General features: G+C 42.0%; 1 protein-coding gene across 3 annotated transcripts in view; it reads right to left on the bottom strand.

The window, feature by feature from the left end:
- Positions 1 to 1,880, bottom strand: part of ZNF800 (zinc finger protein 800) — a 45,397-nt gene extending 43,517 nt beyond the window's left edge. For 2 of the 3 annotated variants that reach the window (XM_064289753.1, XM_064289751.1), the window contains exons 1-2: positions 1,758 to 1,880; positions 1,231 to 1,352 (exon numbers count right to left, since the gene is read on the bottom strand). In XM_064289753.1, coding sequence (XP_064145823.1) covers positions 1,231 to 1,291 — 61 coding nt within the window. In that variant the 5' untranslated portion in view covers positions 1,292 to 1,352; positions 1,758 to 1,880. The remainder of the gene's footprint in view (positions 1 to 1,230; positions 1,353 to 1,757) is intronic. The other variant, XM_064289752.1, reaches the window with a different exon arrangement.
- Between the last annotated feature and the right edge of the window lie 19,241 nt (positions 1,881 to 21,121).

The following is a 21,121-nucleotide window of genomic DNA, read 5'->3' as shown; positions in this document are numbered from 1 at the left end:
AACATAAATAATATATCTCCATTTCAAATACACAAAACATGCAGTGTGAGATCATTCCGAAAGCTAGATGGGACAGGGTGCGGTTGAAAGGAAGCTGGATTCCATCCTGGGATTCCCTGTCTTATCAGCTGAGGTGAGTTATTACTGATCCCAGCAATCTGTGGTGGGACAGAGTCATAATAAGAATTTTATTCTCACGTGTACCAAAGACCTCTGAAAATGGAAGTTTTTCCCCTTTACTGCTGCCATTTTTCCCTATTAATCAAAAAATTACTTGAAGTGAACTCTACGGTGATAACACCTAGTATATCAGTGCAGTTAAACAGTCCTACAAAAAGCAAGCAAAAGTATAAAAAGCCCTAATAACTTTAGGTCAAAATAAGCAAACACCTCCTTTTGAACTAGAAAAGCCCTTATTTATTTTAGTGACAGAATGTATTCAGTAACACTTTTAAGGTGTACCTTTAAATGTTCGTGACAAAGCACATGAAAGTTCTAATAAGTAGACAAACTCTCAGAAGTTTATATATCACATTCCTCAAAGTAAAGTTTGCTAATACTCTAAGACTCCTAAAAATCAAATTTTTTTCATTTCATAAATTTGACTCAAAAAAAAAAAAAGTTCCACTGAACAAAATACCCTTACTGAGGTATTTCAAGTAGATTTTTCGTTTTGCAATACAACACATTCTGTCCAAGAAAACTTTAAAAAGGTTGCACTTAACAAAACCTCATCCTCCCAAGGAGTTCAAAGAAACGTTTTTTTAACCCCAACCACACTTGTTTTTAGCCATTAAAAGATAGTTTCTGAAAAAACGCATGAGAAACTTTTCCTGTTTTTAAGTTTCAACGAGACCATCCTCACGGAGATAAATGCTAGGCTTCTATTACCTACTTTTCTCTTTCTTTAAAATTCTGAACATCCGAAGAGCACGGGGGTATACTACTAACTGCAGGCTGCCTCCAAAGAAAAGGAAAAAGGGCTGAGTGACTGATCTGGTGGAAAAGATTTAAGGTGACGCTCGCAGTCCTTTTTTTAAGGGATCCAGCAGAGGAGACCTCCTGTTTGTACAAGCTTTTAGCTTCATAGCTGGTTTCAGGCTGGGGAAAATTACAGCCTGCTTCCTTAGGAACGACTTCTTGGGCAGGAGGAAAAGAAAGCTGGAAGGAAACAGAAGGAAGAGTGGCCATGACGGAGGGCAAGGCAACTGAAGGAAGGGAGGGGTGTACCTGGTTCACAGCATCCGTGATGATGGTGGTCAGTCTGACAGTATTTGTCCCTTAAAGGCATTTTCAGTGGGCGCGACCTACTTTGCTTTCACTGTAAGAAGCTCTTCATTGCGGCTCGGCTGCTGAAAGAAGCACACACCCGTCACTGGCCCTGAACTTCCTGGGGGGGCTCTGGCTGCATTTCCCAGAATCGACCCCTTCACCCGGCCCCCGCCTTCCCTCCACCGACCCGCACCTGGCTCTGAGGAAAGGCCAGACAAGGCAACGCACGAAGCTTCCTCCCGTCCCCGCTCCCGCACAGGTCCTGCCCTACCCGGAAACGCAGGCTCCGGCGCGCACGGCCAGGGCCCGGCGGGCGGCGACGGCCTGGCCCTCCCGGGCGGACGGGCGCGCGCGAGGAGACGGCGCGGGGCGCGGCGGGCCGAGGTGGGCTCCCGCTCCGCCGGCCCGCGCCGCTCTCCCGCCGCGCACGTGCGTCGGGGTCGCCAGGCCGAGCCCCGTCCCCACACCAAGTGCGCCCAACTTACTCAACTCCGAAGGCGGGCCGGCGGCGGGCGGAAGGAAGGCAGGCCGGGGCCGCGGGGCCGGGTGGCGAGGAGGCGGCTCCGGGCCCCACCTGGCGCAGCCTCCGCGGACCACGCGAGGGACCCGGCGCTCGGGCCAGACGCGCTCCCAGAGTCCCCGCCGGCCCGGACGCGGAAGCGCCGCAGCTCAGCGCGGCCCTCGGGCCCGAGCGACGGCGGCAGCTCACGGCGTCCCTCCGCGCGGAGAGCGGGCTGGCGGCGCGCGGGCGCAGGCAGTTGACAGGAGGAACCGCCCCGCAGTAGCCGCGGCCGCCGCCGGTGGGGCCGGAACCCGAGCGGGCAGGACCCTGAGGCGCCCCTCGCCCGGCAACGGCTGTCTCCGAGCGCGGCTCCCCTCGGCGCTGCTCCACCTGCAACGGTCCCTCAGGCTTGAGGAGCGCAGACGGCCGGGGGTCGCCCCCCTTGGGCCGCTTGTGGTAGCAGTTGTTGTTTCAGGAAACTTTATTAAGTCCCTCTCTCTCCTTCTCTGTCGCCCCCTCCCCAAAGAGCCCGAGCTACCGCTGCGGCGCGGGGAGGAAGGGGGAAGCAGAGACTCTCCGGCAGCGACAGGGAGCGACTGACTGACCCCGGACGGAGATGGGGCGAGGGCAGGAAGTGACAAGCTCACCGAGTGGGTGGGGGGAGTGTGGCCGGCACGCCCGGGAGCGCCGCGCGCATGCGCCCTGCTGGTGCCCCCCCCCCCCCAGCTTGTGAGGAGAGGAGGCTCCGCGGCGGGCGGGGGCCGGGGGCCGGGGGTCTCGGGCCGGCCGCTGGGGAGCCGAGCCCGGGGTTGCGCGCGCGGAGAGGTGTGAGGGCCTCTGCGGCCGTGCGTCTGGGAAACTTGCTGCTCAGCAACCAAACTGTTGCTCTGGCCGTTCTGTGGGTGGGACTGGGCCTCGTTGGAGGGTTGGGGAAGCGCTGTGGGGGGAGACTGGGCCACTTTGTAAGCCCTAAGCAGTGGTCATTCCAATAAAGGTGGTCAGTGCATTAATAAATGGTGAAGGAAGAACGTTTTTCCAAGTTTCTTATCCGGCCCTTGGGAGGAAAGATGTAGACCTGTTTATTCCAGCAGCGCTGTTTTTGAAACCTGAAAGTGAACTTGGGTCACGCGGGCGGCAGGCACTTTCCCTCCTCTGGTCTGGCTTGGGAAATCGGCGACGATCGCAGGCGTCTGTCAAACCCTGCGAGCCGCGCGCCCCCTGTGCGGCGCCGGGAGCCACCTCCCCGTCTTCTCCCCGGCTACCTGCACGGAATTCTTCCTCCCGGCACCCGAAGCACATGTGGCCACTGTCGGTCTGCACGTTTGGAGGGGAAAAAACGCCGTTCTCCGGTTTATCTGCCCCTAAATTCACTGAAAACTTCCGCAGTAGTCCCACTTAAGCTGCCAGCCTGTGGGGTCCTAGTGGTCTCCTTGAGTAGATAAGCTCTGTATGTATTTTGGAAGAGAAAAAAAGAGTGACCGGCATCCATTTTCAAAATTCGAAGGAAAGTTTGTAGTAAAAAAAAAAACAGTGCCATAAATTGATTAATTTGTCGTTATAAAAATATTGAATGGCACTTTCGCATAGGCCTTGGGGATTGTAGCAGCTAGATTATGGGGTGACAGGAAAGGGATAGAAAACTGATCGACTTTTTAAAGAATTCCACGTGCGGTACATTCAACACACGTTAACCAGTCACATAACTAAAATATGTGATAGTTTTTATCTGCCCCATTGTCAACAAGCTTCACCCAACATCAAACTAAGATATAATGAAATGCTGCCAGTTTATAAACCGATGTAAAATAAATTACGACCCATCCATACGATGCTGTTTGTTACGCACCCAATACAAATCACTTTTAATATTTAACTGCACAGCATGCTTCCGCAAAAACAAAAAAAATTTTTTTTTGTAATGTGACAACAGCAGGGGGTTGGTTCAGGGAATGATTATATGTGATGAATATTTTCTTTATGCTTGTGTACTTTTTGAAATTTCTAAAAATTTTAATAAGCAGAAAAAATAAGCATTAATTTTAAAAGTCAAGGCTGTAATGTGAAAATGAATATAGAATAATATTGTACAAAAGTTGGATACAAAATTTAAATACACAGTATGAATGCCACTCCAAAAAGTAGAGTGAAAAAAAGACTGAAAGGAAACATACCAAAATATTAACAGTGGACATCTCTGTGTGGTAAAATTTGAAGGGAAATATTTTCTTCATTTTTGGAGCCTCTTTCTAACTTTTATATAATAGCATATTTATCACAGGTAAAGGTAAATGTACAGTTATAAATTTTCATAAACCTGAAAAGGCTTTGCTCCAGGTATGTGAGAGTTATGAATGTTTGCTTACAAGATGTGAGTAAAATTTCTTTAGAAATCTTTTGTGAGTAAATGCACTATTATTTATACTCCAAGGTGGCCATTACTTGAGGGTCCTCAAATTGCTTGCTAAAACGTTTTAGACAATCTTTGAAAAATTAGAGACAAGATTAGACTGTGCATGTGGGGAAACACACATAGTAAACATTGAATCAGAGAATTTTAAACCTGAAAAGAAACCTTGGGGGTTATCTAGAAAACCTTGTTTTATAGATGAGGAAACTGAGACCCAGAGAGGTTAAGTAATTTGCCCAAGGTCAGTCAGTCACAGAATTGGGTCCAGGTCCCAGGTTACTCCCTACTATAATAACAATGAAGCCCTGATGGCACAATGGTTAGGAGCTTGGCTGCTAACCAAAAAGCTGGCGGTTCGAATCCACGAGTCGCCCCCTTGGAAACCCTATGGGGCAGTTCCACTCTGTTCTTTAGGGTTGCTTTGAGTTGGAATCAATTCTACAGCAACAGGTTTTTAATAATCATACTAATGTTTAACATGTATTGGGTAGTTAATATGTTTTAAACTCAAGTATTAACTCATTTAATCCTATCAGTCCAATAAAGTTTTTTATCCTCTCACTTTACAAATGAGGAAAACTGAGGCAAAGGGGCTAGATAATTCATCAAGGTTACAGCTGGTACACAGCCAAGAGCCAGCCTCTGACACAAGCAGCATGGCTCTGGAACAATTAGCTATTATGCTGTATTTCCTACACTGTTTTACCTACACTATACCATAGCTGTTTTAGATCTGCGTTGTCACATTGTAAGAGAAAGATGAGCCAGTAGATCCTACCAGTTGACAAAGATATTAAAATGCTATGTACAAGTTCATGAAGTAGAAATGGAGTTGCTACATTACAAAAATTTAATTGAAACTTCACAGGATTCTAGAGTTCAAAGAGACTTTGAACGTCATCTAGAATTGACCTACCTCTTAAAAATACGACACACAAACCATCCCAGAAAGTCATCAGCCTTTTCTTTCACCACAGCAACCTAAGCAACACATTATTACAGCATTATTTTTTGATCCTTAAAGTCTGAGGAAACCCAGGTGGCGTAGTAGTTAAGAGCTACAGCTGCTAACCAAAAGGTCAGCAGTTTGACTCTACCAGGTGCTCCTTGGAAACTCTATGGGGCAGTTCTACTCTGTCCTGTAGGGTCTCTGAGTTGGAATCCATGCAACAGGTTTAGTTTTTTGGTTTTAAAGTCTGAAAGTACACCCTAATGATTATCTAAGCCCCTTTTACAGTTTAAAATCATTTTCTGTTATCTTCAAGGTGGGGGAACGCTACCATATGTAAATACGGATGGACGGATGGACAGACAGATGGGTAGACAGACATTATTGCTGCATAACAAACCACCCCAAAATCAGTGGTTCAGAACCATTTTACGTGCTCTCAGTCATGTAGGTCAGTAATTGGGGCTGGCCTGCCTGGGTCACTCGTGCAGCTACTGCATTCATCTGATGGCTCAACTGGAGCTCACTCACATGGCTGGCAGCTGGTATTGACTGTTAGCTGGACCTCTCTCTCCTTGTAGCCTTTCATCCCCAAGGTGTCTAGCCTGAGGTTTTTCATATCGTGGCAGCATGGCAAGAGACTAGAGAACAGAAGCTCCCAGATCTCTTGAGGCCCTGCCCTCGGAAGTTGTACGATCTTACTTCCACCACATTCTGTTAGTCAAAGCAAGTCAAAAGGCCAGCACGGATGCAGGAAGTGGGGAGATAGACTCCTTCTCTTAATGGGAGGAGCAGCAAGTCATATTGCAAAGGAGTGTGCTTATAGGAATGGAAAGAATTACTGTGCCGCTCTTCGCGTGCAATCTATCAGAGTACGTAAGTATTTGAAGAATGGTGCTAGCTAATTAATACTGCTGGTTCATTTATTTATTAATGCTAGGCGAGGCCGTTAAGACCAGCAAAACAGGAAAACACTAGTCAAACCTATTTTTCAAACCAACCAAACAAATCAATTTGGTGGCCTTACATAGATGAACCTTGGCCCCTCTTTAACTTTCTTCACTGGGCCTGTTTTTCTTATCATTTTGTTGCTTTTTTAAGATCCATTCTTGATTTCCCATCTGCTGTAGACAGAGCCTACTACTTAAACAGGGTAAGAAGCTAATATCAAGTAGAAGCAGTCAGAGTTACTATGTACTCTGGTCCAGGTCTTGCTAGCTTTGATTATCATCTGCCATTTTACAACACAATTAAGTCCAGTTATGTACCAAATGAAATTATGGGCCAAAATAGGGGCTAAGTGTATAGAAAAGGTCATTTATTTTGTGGGCAAATCGATTTACAAGGACAAGTATAAAACTGTTGTTTTATTATTATCTAGAACTCAGCACCCAAAAGTATTGTGCAAGCAGCATAAGGTGAAAAAAGAAGATATCGCTTTCCCTAAAATGCTTATCTTAAGGAGGGTAGGGAGTAAATTGTAACTAGGTCACAGCCCTGGACACAAGTTGCCTACTGGGTAGGCCCTGACATGCCTTGTATCTTCCATTCCTAGTGCTAAAGCACACTTAGGTCCTAAGGATGCATGCATCATCCTGCTTTGTAGGTACCAAACCATACCTACAGGCCTACTGTTTAAATTCGTGTCCAACAGCTAAATGAATTCCATGGGGAAAAGATGGTTTTGTTGTAGTGGAGTTTCTTCTTAAGAACATCTGAATTGTCATCTAATAATAAAAAAAAAAAAAAGAGAAAAAAAAATTTTTTTTTTTTTAGCTAATGATAATTGTGTCACTTACCGAGCTTAGACAATGTGCCAAGTGCTTCACATTTTTTCTTCAATTCCTTACAAAGATCCTGAGTTAGATATTATCCGATTTTACAAATAGGGAAACGCTTTAGAGTCTGAGCTAGGATGTAAAACTGCATCTCACCTATCCCCAGCTCCATCCTAGCACCACGAGCTATGTAAAAAGGTCTAGGAAATAGTTTCCTCTCTCCATATACACCATCAATTTTCTCCTCCAAAATCTAGTCTCTGAACTATTGCAGTAACCACCTCCATGGTCTCCCACCACCAATCTCTCCCCCACTTCAGTTTTCACACTATCAACAGAATTATAGTTCAAACAATCTGATGTTACTCCCCAAATTAAAACCCCTGCTGACTGCCAATTGCCTACATGAATGACAATAACAATTAGTTAAAAAAAAAAAAAAAGCGTGGGTTTGGAGTCAAAAAGATCTCAGTATTAAGCCTCTGTCACTCATGAGTTTTGTGACCCTACACAAGTGAGAACCTTTCTTGAGCCTCAATTTCCTCAGCTGTACATTACTTTCAGGGTTGTGAGAAATCAGTTAATGAATAAAGCACTCACCAGGACCTAGCACACAGGACACAGCCCTCCCACAACTTCATGTAGAAAAAATTGGCACAAATCATAAGTGAGCTCAATGGTTTATCTTAAAAGTAACATGCACATATAACCATCACACAGCTAGTGAAATAGAACATCACTAGCTCCAAACCCACCAGACTTCTCACCCTTTGCAGAAATCGGCAGCGCAAAATGTACCTAAATTGGGAGGGTAGGTGGGGTGCAGGGTATAGGGAATTTGGGAGCGAGATGATAAGGGTATGGGTTACACAGGTGTATCAATTTCTTCGAATTGTACCACCAAAATGTTTCAGTGTATGCAAATTTAACCTTAAAAAGTATAAAAAATAATGGGGGGGTGGATATGGGTGGAGGTAAAGATGAGACGGAAACCCTGGTGGCGTAGTGGTTAAGTGCTATGGCTGCTAACCAAGAGGTCTGCAGTTCAAATCCACCAGGCGCTCCTTGGAAACTCTATGGGGGCAGTTCTACTCTGTCCTAAAGGGTCGCTATGAGTCGGAATCGACTCGACAGCAGTGGCTTTGTTTTTGTTTGTTAAAGCTGAGACAAGAAAGGCAGGAGGTTGATGATAGTTGAAGCTGAGCGATGGGTACAAGATTCTTTATACTTCTGTTTACTTTGTATATGTTTAAAATAGTCCATAATAAGCCTAAAAATATGAAAATGTGTTTAATTTTATTATTATAAAGAAATGCAAATTAAAATCACAATGAGGTACCATTACATATCCACCAAAATGGCTACCATTAAAAAGACAACTCCAAGTGTCGATGTGGAAATTCCCACTGAGAAGACTTGGAGTAATGGGAACACCATACTGCTGGTGGCAGCATAAACTGAAATAATCATTTTGGAAAACTGTTTGATATTATCTGCTAAATATGAAGATGTCCATACCTTATGACCCAGCAATTTTTTTCCTAAAATATATCCCACCAGCGATACATGCACATACACACCAGAAGACAGGTACAAGAAGGTTCATAGCATCTTTATTCATGGAATCCACAAACTAATAACAATTTAAGTGTCCATCAACAGAGTGGGCAAATAAATTATGGTATATTTATATAATGGAATATTACCCATGAAATTGTGAGAACTCTAGCTACACACACAACAACATAGACTGAGTCTCAGAAAGCATAAAGTGGAATAAAAAGAAGCCAGACACAAAATACATGTAGACTGTCTGGTTCCCATTCAAAAACAGGCAAAAGCCAAAGCTGAGTAACAGTGTTAGAATTGTAATTGCCTTTGGGGAGGAAGAAGCAGTCATTGGAAAAGAGCACAAGGAAGGTTTCTGGGTAGTTGGTGATGTTCTATTTCACTAGCTGTGTGATGGTTATATGTGCATGTTACTTTTAAGATAAACCATTGAGCTGTCACTTATGATTTGTGCCATTTTTTCTACATGTATATTATACTTCTATGAAAGATTTTTTTAACGACATAGTGTTTAGGGCTGCATTTCTAAATAGTAAAGACATAAATTTAAAAAATTAAAACAGAATAGTGTGTTATATGTGAAGTGGTTTATCCCTGGAAGGTGATAAGGTAAAGATGTATAAAATAAACCCTAAAGGAGCCATTAAAATAATAGAAGAGTGGTTACCTTTGTGGGGAGGAGAGGGTTGGGAAGTAGTGCTGAGTTGGGAGTGCTGATTCTCGGATTATTGGCCATTTTACAGTTTTTAACCTTATGGTTACATGTATATTTGCTTTCTTAATAATTTATTAAGATGTACAGTTATGTTTTATATAATTTCATGAATGTAATATTTCATAATAAAACTATTTTTAAAGTAGTTGAACTAGGTTTTAATACCTCTGAACTACATCTGGCGTAAAATTTGAAATGATTATTGAACTTTTCAAAGCTTTGTCCTTTTGTACATGCAATTCCTCATACCTGGAAATATCCTTTCCTTCCACCTGGAAAACTCTTACTTATCCTTCAAGACCCACTTCAGGTGTCACTTCTGTGAAACAAGCTTCCACACACAATTAATTGCTCCTCCATTCTCCTGCTCCTACAGTACTTTATTCTGATTAAGTGCCTGCTTTTCCCACTCACCTGAATTCCTTAGGAACAGAGACTGTAACTTATTCTTTGGTACACTGTTATCTCAGAGCCCTGGTGGTGCAATGGTTAAGAGCTACAGCTGCAAACCAAAAGCTTGACAGTTCAAATCTACCAGCCACTCCTTGGAAACTCTATGGGGCAGTTAGTTCTATAAGTTGGAATCAACTCAACAGCAATGGGTTTTTTGTTTTTTTTTTTTTAAGCACACTACCTGGCACATAATTGACAATCATTGAAAGTCTACTGTTTGGACTTGAGTGAATGAATTTCCATTTTTACTGGGCTAAAAAAGAAATATTGACAACATTTATTCTTTGCAACTAATATACCAAAAACTTAGTGGGGAAAAATCAAGTGTTTTAGTGGTTTGGTTTAGTTAGGCCTTTGGCTGAATATGGCACATGACTGCTTATTTTCAATACAGAGAACAATCATACATGGACAATCAAAGGAACCACTATTATAGAATTATAGAATATCTGCCATAGAATATTTGCTGCACAACAGTTGCCGTAGCTGGACCCTTGAAAACCCTGACCGTGTGACCCATTCATCAGGTAAAGGGTGTGATTTTGTTTATTTTGTGTTTGTTGTTGTTGTTTTGAGGAATGGTTTTTTGTTCTTATTTTTTAACTTTTAATTTTGAAATAATTACGAATTCAAAAAAAATTACAGGAGTGGTAAATAATTCCCATACTCCCTTTACCCAGATTCACCAATTTTTAATATTTTGTCATTTTCTTTAGCATTCATTTTCATTCTCTCGTATGTTTATATACGCATATTTTTGTACTATATGAGGGTGGGCTGCATCCATCACGCCCTTCCACCCCTTATACTTCAGTATGTATTTTCTGAAAACAGGGATATTATGCTCCTACATAATCACAGCTTCACCTTTCTTTGCCTTTCATGACAACGACACTTGAAAGAATATAAGCCAGTTGTTTTGTAGAATGAGTCAGTTGGATTTGTCAGAGCTTTCTTTAAGATTAGATTGAGGGTACCCATTTCTTTAAATGAAATACTGCGTAAGTGATGTGATGGCTTTCTCAGGTACCCCAACCACAGGCATGTGATGTCTGTTTGATATTAATCCTGAACACTGATTTAGGGAGTTATCTAGTTTCTCCATTATATAGTTACTATTGTTATTTTTGTTATTAATAAGTCAATTGTGGGGAGATAAAAATGGTTTCATTATAAAAACTCCTTCTAACTAATGACCTTGATAATGCTACTAAGATTTTAGAGATTATCACTATCAAAGCAGAAATAAGAGAGCAAAAGTTAATTGAACTGTGTCTGTAATTAGAATGATTAATTAGGCAACTGGAAACTTATTGGTTCACTCTTAGGTGACATGAAATTAGGAAAAAAACCTTATAGATATACTGGGCATTAATTTATTATGGATAAATGCATTCAACTAACATTTACTGAGTATCTATTATATTCCAGACACCATGCTAAAGCCTGAGAATGCACAGATGAATAAGACCAAGTTTCTTCTCTTCAGTCAACAAAGATTTGTTTAGTGCCTATTTGTTGCTGTTCAGTACCGTCAAGTTGATTCCAGCTCATGGTGACCCATGTGACAGAGTAAAACCACCCCATAGGGTTTTCTTGGCTGTAATCTTTACAGGAGAGGATCACCAGGTCTTTCCCTCAGAGAACCACTACGTGGGTTTGAACCACTAACCTTTCGGTTAGCAGCCAAGCACTTAACCATTGCACCACCAGGGCTCCTTGCCTATACACTAAAAAATACACTAGGTCCTTGGAATACACCAAAGAACCCTGGTAGCGTGGTGGTTAAGTGCTCAGCTGCTAATGGAAAGGTCAGCTGTTCGAACCCACCAACTGCTCTGCAGGAGAAAGATGTGGCAGTCTGCTTCTGTAAATATTTACAGCCTTGGAAACCCTATGAAGAAGTTCTACTCTGTCCTATAGGGTCGCTATGAGTTGGCATTGACTCAGTGGCAATGGATTTGGTTTGGTAGAAGAGTCTAGATGAGGATTAGAAACCTTTGTGGTTAGTATGTCTAATTCTTACGTACTCCAATAGTTTGATTTGCTATAACATTAAATTTGCAGTTGAGCTGCAAGTTTGGTAGTAGGATTATATTAGAAGCTAGAAATAAAAACTTGCAAGATTAAAGTTATGTAATTTACTTTAATGACATTACCAAGAATTATATATTGAAATATCAGAAGGGAAAGTCTATGAAGCCTTAAGTTCCTGCCATATATGCAACCACCTTCTGAGGAGATTAATTCCTGTATTCCTGCTGGGACTCATTCAGAATCCTTTGTAGGTAAAATAAGTCCTGCCACCCTAGTCATAGTTGACTAAGCCAGCCATCATTTAAGAAGTCATATGCAGTCTGGCACATAGTAGACACTCAACGAACATTTTTTAATGGATCAACAAATGGGCAGAGAAGAAGTGAATTCAGAAATGGCATACAAAGATTAAAGAGGAAGTGACTCACTCATTAACTCATTCAACAAATATTTACTAATCTTTGGTGCAGTGGTTAAGAACTACAGTGAGCAATGGCTGTTAACCAAAAGGTTAGCAGTTTGAATCTACCAGCTGCTCCTTGGAAACCGTATGGAGCAGTTCTGTTCTGTCCTATAGGGTCACTATGAGTTGGAATCAACTCCACAGCAATGGGTTTGGTTTTTGGGTTTATAAACACATGATGGAGTCCTGGTGGTGCAGTAGTTAAGCACTTGGCTAACTGAAAGGTTGGCAGTTGGAACTCAACAGTTGCTCTGCAGGAAAAAGAAGTGGTAGTCTGCATCTGCAGGTATCACAGCCTTGGAAATCCTATGGGGGCCTTTCTACCCCATGCTATAGGGTCTCTATGAGTCAGAATCAACTCCACAGTACACAACAACAACGTGGTCTCATAGGGTATTCATGAGTTGGAATCCACTCGATGGCATTGGGTTTGGTTTTTTGGTTATGAATAGATCAAGGTCCCTAGGATGTAGTGCAAATGGTTTCTACTCAACTACTAGCCTAAAAGTTGGTGGTTCAACACTCTGACAGTGATCACAACAGAGAGCCCTGGACAGAACGGGAGAAAAATTTAGAACACAATTCAAATTCACAAAAAAGACCAGAGTTACTGGTCTGACAGAGACTGGGGGAACCCCTGAGACTCCAGCCACTGGACACTCTGCTAACTTAGAACTGACACCACTCCTGAAGTCCACTTTTCAGACAAAGATTACCCATTGCCATGGAGTCGATTCTGGCTCAAAGAGACCCTAAAGGACAGAGTAGAACTGCCCAATAGGGTGTTCAAGGAGCGGCTGGTAGGTTCAAACTGCCAAACTTTTGGTTAGCAGCCTGAGCTCTTAACCACTGCACCACCAGGGATCCAAACAAAGATTAGACAGGCCTATAAAACAAGCAATAACACACATGAGGAATGTGCTTCTTAGCTCAGTCAAATACACAAGACCAAATAGGCAACTGCTCCCCAAAAGCAAGAGGAGAGAACACAGGAAGGGAAAGGAACTAGATGAATAGACACTGGAAACGCGGAATGGAAAGGGGGAGCGTGCTGTCACATTGTGGGGATTGCAACCAATGTCACAAAATAATATGTGTATCAATTTTTGAATCTACATTCAAAAATTTATTTCGAAATTGAGCTATAAACTTTTACCTAAAGCAAAATTAAGAAAAAGAAAAAATTTGGCAGCTTGAACCCACCCAGTAGTGCTGCAAAGGAAAGTCCTGGGGATCTGCTTCTGTAAAGACTTCTGTTGTTGTTGTTGTTGTTAGGTGTCGTTCAGTCAGTTCCGACCCATAGTGATCCCATATACAACAGAGCGAAAGACTGCCGGTCCTGAGCCTTCCTCACAATCGTTGTTATGCTTGAGCCCATTGTTGTAGCCACTGCATCAATCCATCTCATTGAGGGTCTTCCACTTTTTCCCTGACTTTTTGGGTCTACTTTACTAAGCATGATGTCCTTCTGTAGGGACTGGTCCCTCCTGATAACCTGTCCAAAGTATGTGAGATAAAGTCTTGCCATCCTTGCTTCTAAGGAGCACTCTAGCTGTACTTCTTCAAAGACAGATTTGTTCATCCTACTGGCAGGCCATGGTATATTCAATATTCTTCACCAACACCATAATTCAAAGGCATCAGTTCTTCTGCAGTCTTTCTTATTCATCGTCCAGCTTCCGCATGCATATGAAGGGACGAAAAACACCATGGCCTGGGTAGAAGACTACAGCCAAGGAAACCCTATGACTGCAGTTCTACTCTGTAGCACATGGGGTCACCATGAGTCAGAATCAACCCAACGGCAATAGGTTTGGTGTTTTAGTATGAACAGATCAGGCACTCTGTGTCAGGTACCTTCCAGGAGATGGAGGAGTAAGCAGTAATCAAACCCAGACGTGATCGTACTAGTCCTCAAGGAGTTTACAACTAAATGAATTAGAGACAGATATTAATCCAAAAATTATCCATTAAAATGCAAATATAACAGTGATAACAGAAAGAAGAGATATGGTGCTGAAAAAGGGCAGAACAGGATTTGACCTTGTCCAGAGGTCAGGGAAGACTGGCTTAAGGAAGCGACAAGGAATTACCCAGATGAAGTGAGCTTAAAAGAGTTCCAGACAGAGGGTCTAGCAAGTGCCAAGGCCTCTGGAAGAATGAGGGCTGGTGTGCTTGCTGCACAGGACATGTGGTGTGCAATGAGGGTGGGAAGACCCTTGCAGGGCGTGTTAAAAAGGTCCTTTATTGTAACAGCAGGGGAAACCATCAGAGTGCACAGCAAAGCTATAGATTTACTCACTATATTCTCCCATGCACACAAAAATGTGGTGTCTTATATATACACACATATATACATACATGGAAACCCTGGTGGCATAGTGGTTAAGAGCTACGGCTGCTAACCAAAAGGTCAACAGTTCGAATCCACCAGGCACTCCTTGAAAATTCTATAGGGCAGTTCTACTCTGTCCTATACGGTCGTTATGAGACAGAGTTGACTCAGCGGCAATGAGTTTTGTTGGTTTTATATACATACATATGTTTTTATTGAGGCATAATAAAATTCATCCTTTTAAAGTGTACAATTGAGTGGTTTTTAATATATTTGCACAGCTGTGTAAACATTGCCACTATATAATTTCATCACCTCCCCCCCCTAAAAAAAATCTCCATACCCTTTAGCAGTCATTCTCTGTTTCCCTCTCCCTCCAACCACTGGCAACCAACCAGTAATCTATTTTCTGTCTCTATGGATTTGCACCTCTGGACATTTCATATAAATGAAAGCATACAATATGTGGCCTTTTGTGTCTGGCTTCTTTCACTTAGGATGATGTTTTAAGGCTCATCCATGTTGTAGCAAGTATCAGAACTTCATTCCTTCTTATGGCCAGATAATAGCCCACTGCACAGATAGGCCAGCATTTATCAGTTGATGGACGTTTGTGTTGTTTTCACATTTGGGTATTATGAATAATGCTGACACGAACATTCATGTACAAGTTTGTGTATGGATATATGTGTTCACTTCTCTTGGTATGTACCTAGGAGTGCAGTTACTGGATCATATGGTAGCTCTATGTTTAACCTTTTGAGAAACTGGCAGACTGGTTTCCAAAGGAGCTGCACCATTTTACAATCCCACTAATAGTGTATGAGGGTTCCAGTCTTTCCAGTCCTTGCCAACACTTTTAATGTCTATCTTTTTTATTATCTCCATCCTTGTGGGTGTGAGGAAGCCCTGTGGCATAGTGGGTAAGAACTACGGCTGCTAACCAAAAGGTCAGCAGTTCGAATCTACCAGGAGCTCCTTAGAAACTCCATGGGGCAGTTCTACTCTGTCTTACAGGGTTGCTATGAGTCGGAATCGAATAGAAGGCAGTGGATTTGGTTTCAATTTGTGGGTGTGAAGTGGTATCTCATTGTGTTAGCTAATGACGTTGAACATCTTTTCACGTGTTTATTTTCATTTGTATGTGTCCTTTGGAGAGATGTCCTTCTTGACTTTTGACTATCTGACTAGAATTTCATGAAGGTGAAAAATCTGCTTATAATTATCTAAGCCCAGCACCTACCTCCAGTTTGCATACAATCACGAAGTATTTTTGCATGGTTTTGATATACAATGACTTCAAGGAGTGCAACTTCTGTATTAATTGAGGGTTGATTGCCCCTTGTTTTTGATTGGAAACTTAGCAAGATTTGGTCACTATTCAAGAACATCCCATCATCAGTGGCACTGCCCACATGGTATTTGGATCGATGATTCAACACACTTTCTGTATCAGTCAGCGTTTCTTGCTGTGACATACAATTATGTATCAGGGAGAATTCAAGACTCCTTTTAACAGACTGAGAAACACAGAGATCTCATTGAATGTTACCAATAAAGGTTGCTTTCAAAACATTTTCTATTACTTCTAACTTACATATTTTAATGTTGTATAACAAGTTATCTGTGCTGTGAAAATGACATATTAAAATTATGTAATTTTTAATGGTCTGTTGTTTGTCAACCCTACTTTGATTCTGTCCCCAGAAATCTGTGAGATAACTTCTTGGGGCCCTCTTCTTGTTTTATTTTCCAATCTCCCTTCTTCTTTGGCTATCAAAGGAGATGGTATCCAACATCTTTTTAAATATCAAAGATTAAATGCAGTGGGATTTTAAGACAGGAGATACATGATTTTGTGATGCTTCATCCCTACCTGTCCTATGTCATAATGTAGGGACTTATTATACATTGTGGAGTCCCTGGGGGGTACAAATGGTTAATGCTCTCAGCTACTAACTGGAAGATTGGAGGTTCACGTCCACGCAGAGGACACTCTGGAAGAAAGGCTTGGCAATCCACTTCAGAAAAATCAGCCATTGAAAACCCTGTGGAGTACAGTTCTACTCTAACACACACGGGGTTGCCATGAGTCAGAATCGACCTGACAGCAACTGGATTTATTATACATTATACTAAAAAAATACAACCAAGCTTATTTGTATAAATATCATACTTCTTCATTTTCTCCACTTCAACTGTCTGTACTTTGTCTTGGTTGTTATCCATACTTTAATTATAGTCATTTCCCTGTTTTTTCATTTTATATTGATAAGTTCGATCTGTTATTACAAATCCTAATTCTAGTTTATATTTTCCTTTCTGCTTGTTTTTCTGCTCTTTCATTTTCCTGTATTTCTTGTATGGAAGTTCCAGGCTTCCCTTAAATTCAAATTATTTTATTATAACAAGATGCAAGCATTAGAACCCTTCATTATATCTTCTAATCTAGACATGCCCAGGCATTTACACATTGAAAGACATTATTTTATAATAAATTACTTTCCTTTTATTTCTTCTTTGTATTAGGCTCAGGTTATTATATTGATTTTTTGAAATTATATGTGGAGATGATGTGAATTATCTCTGACTTTTATTTCAGTATAATAAAGGGGCCATTATAAAACATTAGTTATGACAAGGGGAGGTTGGGCCTGGGTGAGCTGAGCAGCACTTCTTTACCTCATGTCCTCCTCTGCCAAAGGCAGCAAGCTTCATAGCCTGGTGTCATGGATTGAATTGAGTCCCCCAAAAATATCTGTCAACTTGGCTAGGTCATGATTCCCTTGTATGGTTGTCTTCTGATGTGATTTCCCTATGTGTTGTAAATCCTATCACTATGCTATAACAAGATGGATTAGCGGCAGTTATACTGATGAGGCCTACAAGATTAGATAGTGTCTTAAGCCAATCTCTTTTGAGATATAAAAAAGAGAAGTGAGCAGAGAGATGGGGGAACCTCATACCGCCAGGAAAGCAGTGCCGGGAGCAGAGGACCTGATGTTCCCATGCTGAGATGCCCCCAGACCAAGGGAAGGCTGATGACAGGGACCTTCCTCCAGAGCGAACAGAGAGAGAAAGCCTTCTCCTGCAGCTGATGCCCTGAATTTGCACTTGTAGCCTACTAGACATTGAGAAAATAAATTGCTCTTTGTTAAAGCCATCCACTTGTGGTATTTCTGTTATAGCGGCACTAGATAACTAAGACTTCTGGATATCATGGGAGGAAGTGGTGTCTTTTCTACACTATGGGAGGCTCTAAGATTTCAAGTAACTAGTGACATGCTGAAGGATCTTAGATAATCATTCTTAGACCAAGCCTGGTTTCCAGACTAAAGAAGTCAGGTAACTTCCCTCCCATCCCCAGAGCCGTAGCCTCAAGGCTCATATTCAGGGTGAAAGACTAAAAATCGTGATTTAAGGAACAGATTAAAATGTGTTATTTTAATGATTGTTAACTATAAATATTTTAAGTAGGGTTTGAGGGATGGTAACATAATCATCTGCTACCCATCTATAGGACTGTGGTGTCTTACATGTTGCTGTGATGGTGGAAGCTATGCCACTGGTGTTTCAAATACCATGAGGGTCACCCACAGTGGACAGGTTTTAGCAGAACTTCAGATGGAGACAGACTAAGAAGAAAGGCCTGGAAATCTACTTTTGAAAATTAGCCAATGAAAACTCTGTGGACCACAAGAGAATATTGTCCTATAAGATGAGCATCATGGGTTGGAAGTCACTTAAAATACATAGGAGCCACAATGATGGACGCAAGTGTACCAACATTAGTAAAGATGGCTCAGGACCAAGCAATGTTTCATTCTGCTGTACATAAGGTTGCCATGAATCAGAGCCAACCTGAAGGCAACTGCCAACAACACAATTATGTTTGGGTTCTATAAGGTCCAACTGCTGTGCCCAGAATTGACTGTAGAGAGACTCATCTGGTGACTCAAGAGAAACACAACTTCCTTTCTGGTTTTCTCCAAAGTCCAGTGGAAACGTGGCTGGTATTACTTCATGCTCCCCCATGGTGCCAAGTATTATTAAACTTTTATCACTAAAATCACTGGCACCTTAAGGGATTACAGCATAGTAGTATAACTTACAAAGACATCGAACATATAGTTGGGGAGTGGCTTAACGATTTTAAGAATCTAACTCCTCAATACTCTGACTTTATGTATTAATGATCTTCAAGTAGAATGAGCTTCTTGGATCAAGTAGACACATGAGATTATGTTGGCATCTCCTGTCTGGAGGGGAGATGAGAGGGCAGAGGGGCCAGAAGCTACCCGAATGGACACAAGGAGAGAGAGTGGAGGGAAGAACTATGCTGTCTCATTAGGAGAGCGATTACAAGTGTATAGCAAGGTATATGTAAATTTTCGTATGAGAGACTGACCTGATTTGTAAGCTTTCACTTAAAGCACAATAAAAATTAATTAAAAAAAAAAGAAAATATTCTGCATCCCACTTTGGAGAGTGGCATCTGGGGTCTTAAATGCTAGCAAGCAGCCATCTAAGATGCATCAATTGGTCTCAACCCACCTGGAGCAAAGGAGAATGAAGAATACCAAAGATACAAGGTAATTATGACCCCAAGAGACAGAAAGGGCCACATAAACCAGAGACTACATCACCCTGAGACCAGAAGAACTAAATGATGCCTGGCTATGACTGATAACTGCCCTGACAGGGAACACAACAGAGAACCCCTGAGGGAGCAGGAGAGCAGTGGGATGCAGACCCCAAATTCTTATAAAAAGACCAGACTTAATGGTCTGACTGAGACTAGAAGGACCCCAGAGGTCACGGTCCCCAGACCTTCTGTTAGCCCAGGATAGGAACCATTCCCAAAGCCAACTCTTCAGACAGGGATTGGACTGGACTATGGGATAGAAAATGATACCGATGAAGATTGAGCAGCTCCTGTCTGGAGAGAAGATGAGAGGGCAGAGGGGATCAGAAGCTGGCTGAATGGACACGAAAATAGAGAGTGGAGGGAAGGAATGTGCTGTCTCATTAGAGGGAGAGTAACTAGAAGTATATAAAAAATAGCAAGGTATATATAAGTTTTTGTATGAAAGACTGACTTGGTTTGTAAACTTTCACTTAAAGCACAATAAAAATTAAAAAAATAAAGCCTTCAAGTAACATAGTTGCTCAGCTGAGATCTGAGTCTCTGCAGCTTCTAACTAATGAGGGTAGCCTTAGGAGCCTTATAGGATGAGAGTCTAGATGCTGCTGTATGAATTGGAAAACAAGGAGGTCTTATGCACCCTGGGTGATGCAAAGAGTCTTCAAGCCATTACTAACCTAAAGCTTGACAGTTCACACCTACCAAGAGGCTCTGCAAAAGAATGCCCTGGCAATTTGCTTCTGTAAAGATTACAGTCAAACAACCGATGACTGCCCAGACAGGGAACCCATCAGAGAACCCCTGAGGGAGCAGGAGAGCAGTGGGATGCAGACCCCAAATTCTTATAAGACCAGACTTAACGGTCTGACTGAGACTAGAAGGACCCCGGTGGTCATGTTCCCCAGACCTTCTGTTGCCCCAGGACAGGAACCACTCCCGAAGCCAACTCTTCACATGGATTGGACTGGACAATGGGTTGGAGAGGGATGCTGGTGAGGAGTGAGCTTTTTGGATCAGGTGGACATCTCCTGCCTCGAGGGCAGATGAGAGGGTGGAGGGGGTTAGAAGCTGGCGAAATGGACATGAAGAGAGAGAGTGGAGGGTGCTTGATCAAAATTGCTGGCTCATTAGGGGAAGAGTAATAGGGAGTGTGTAGCAAGGTGTATATGGGGTTTTGTGTGAGATACTGATTTGATTTGTAAACTTCCACTTAAAGCACAACAAAAATTACAAAAAAAAAAAAAAAAGTTTACAGTCAAGAAAACCCTATGGAGCAGTTCTACTCTGTCGCACATAGGGTTCCCATGAATTGGCATTGACTCAACAGCAGTGAGTTTGGGTTTTATTTTGTTTTGTTTTTGGTTATGCTCCTTTGCCTTATCTCTCTAAACCCTCCCATTTTAATTTAGTTTTAATGTATGATTTAAAAAAGTTGAGTTAGATCCAATATCATGGCATCTCTTGAAATTACCACATGGTATTATTTAAAAAATTTTTTTTCTTTTTTTTTTTATTATATCAATGAGAGACTTACTGGTCCATGTGAACAGTTTAACGAACATTGTATTATTGATCCAACCACCAATATATAATATTCCCGACTGGAGAGACGTAGAGAGTCACCAAATGGCTCAAACTATTTCCGGAAGGTGATGGGCATAAATTGTAGAGGATGGAATAACGAAGTCAGAATGACCAAGAAGAAGAAACTGCTAACAAGGATCAAAGTATCTTTTTCGTGAGAAATATTCAGTTAAAAAATGGATTTGTTTATATAGGAAATAAGCAGAGAGCAAACAGGATACACTGGATTTCCTCGCCCCTTTCAGACAAATGATTCCGTGATTCATTAAGAATTGTAACTAAAATAGAAGGATTCATTTGCCTGCATATTGCTTGATCAAAATTGCTGGCTCACTTTCACACTGTTTCTTTTCTCTTGTCTAAGTCAGTCACTTCTTAATAAAATGAGGAATCTTTCTGAAATATGACTTCT

Source organism: Loxodonta africana, chromosome 8 (assembly GCF_030014295.1).
Source record: "Loxodonta africana isolate mLoxAfr1 chromosome 8, mLoxAfr1.hap2, whole genome shotgun sequence".
Classification (NCBI taxonomy): domain Eukaryota; kingdom Metazoa; phylum Chordata; class Mammalia; order Proboscidea; family Elephantidae; genus Loxodonta; species Loxodonta africana.
This window is presented reverse-complemented; position numbering and strand designations above follow the sequence as displayed.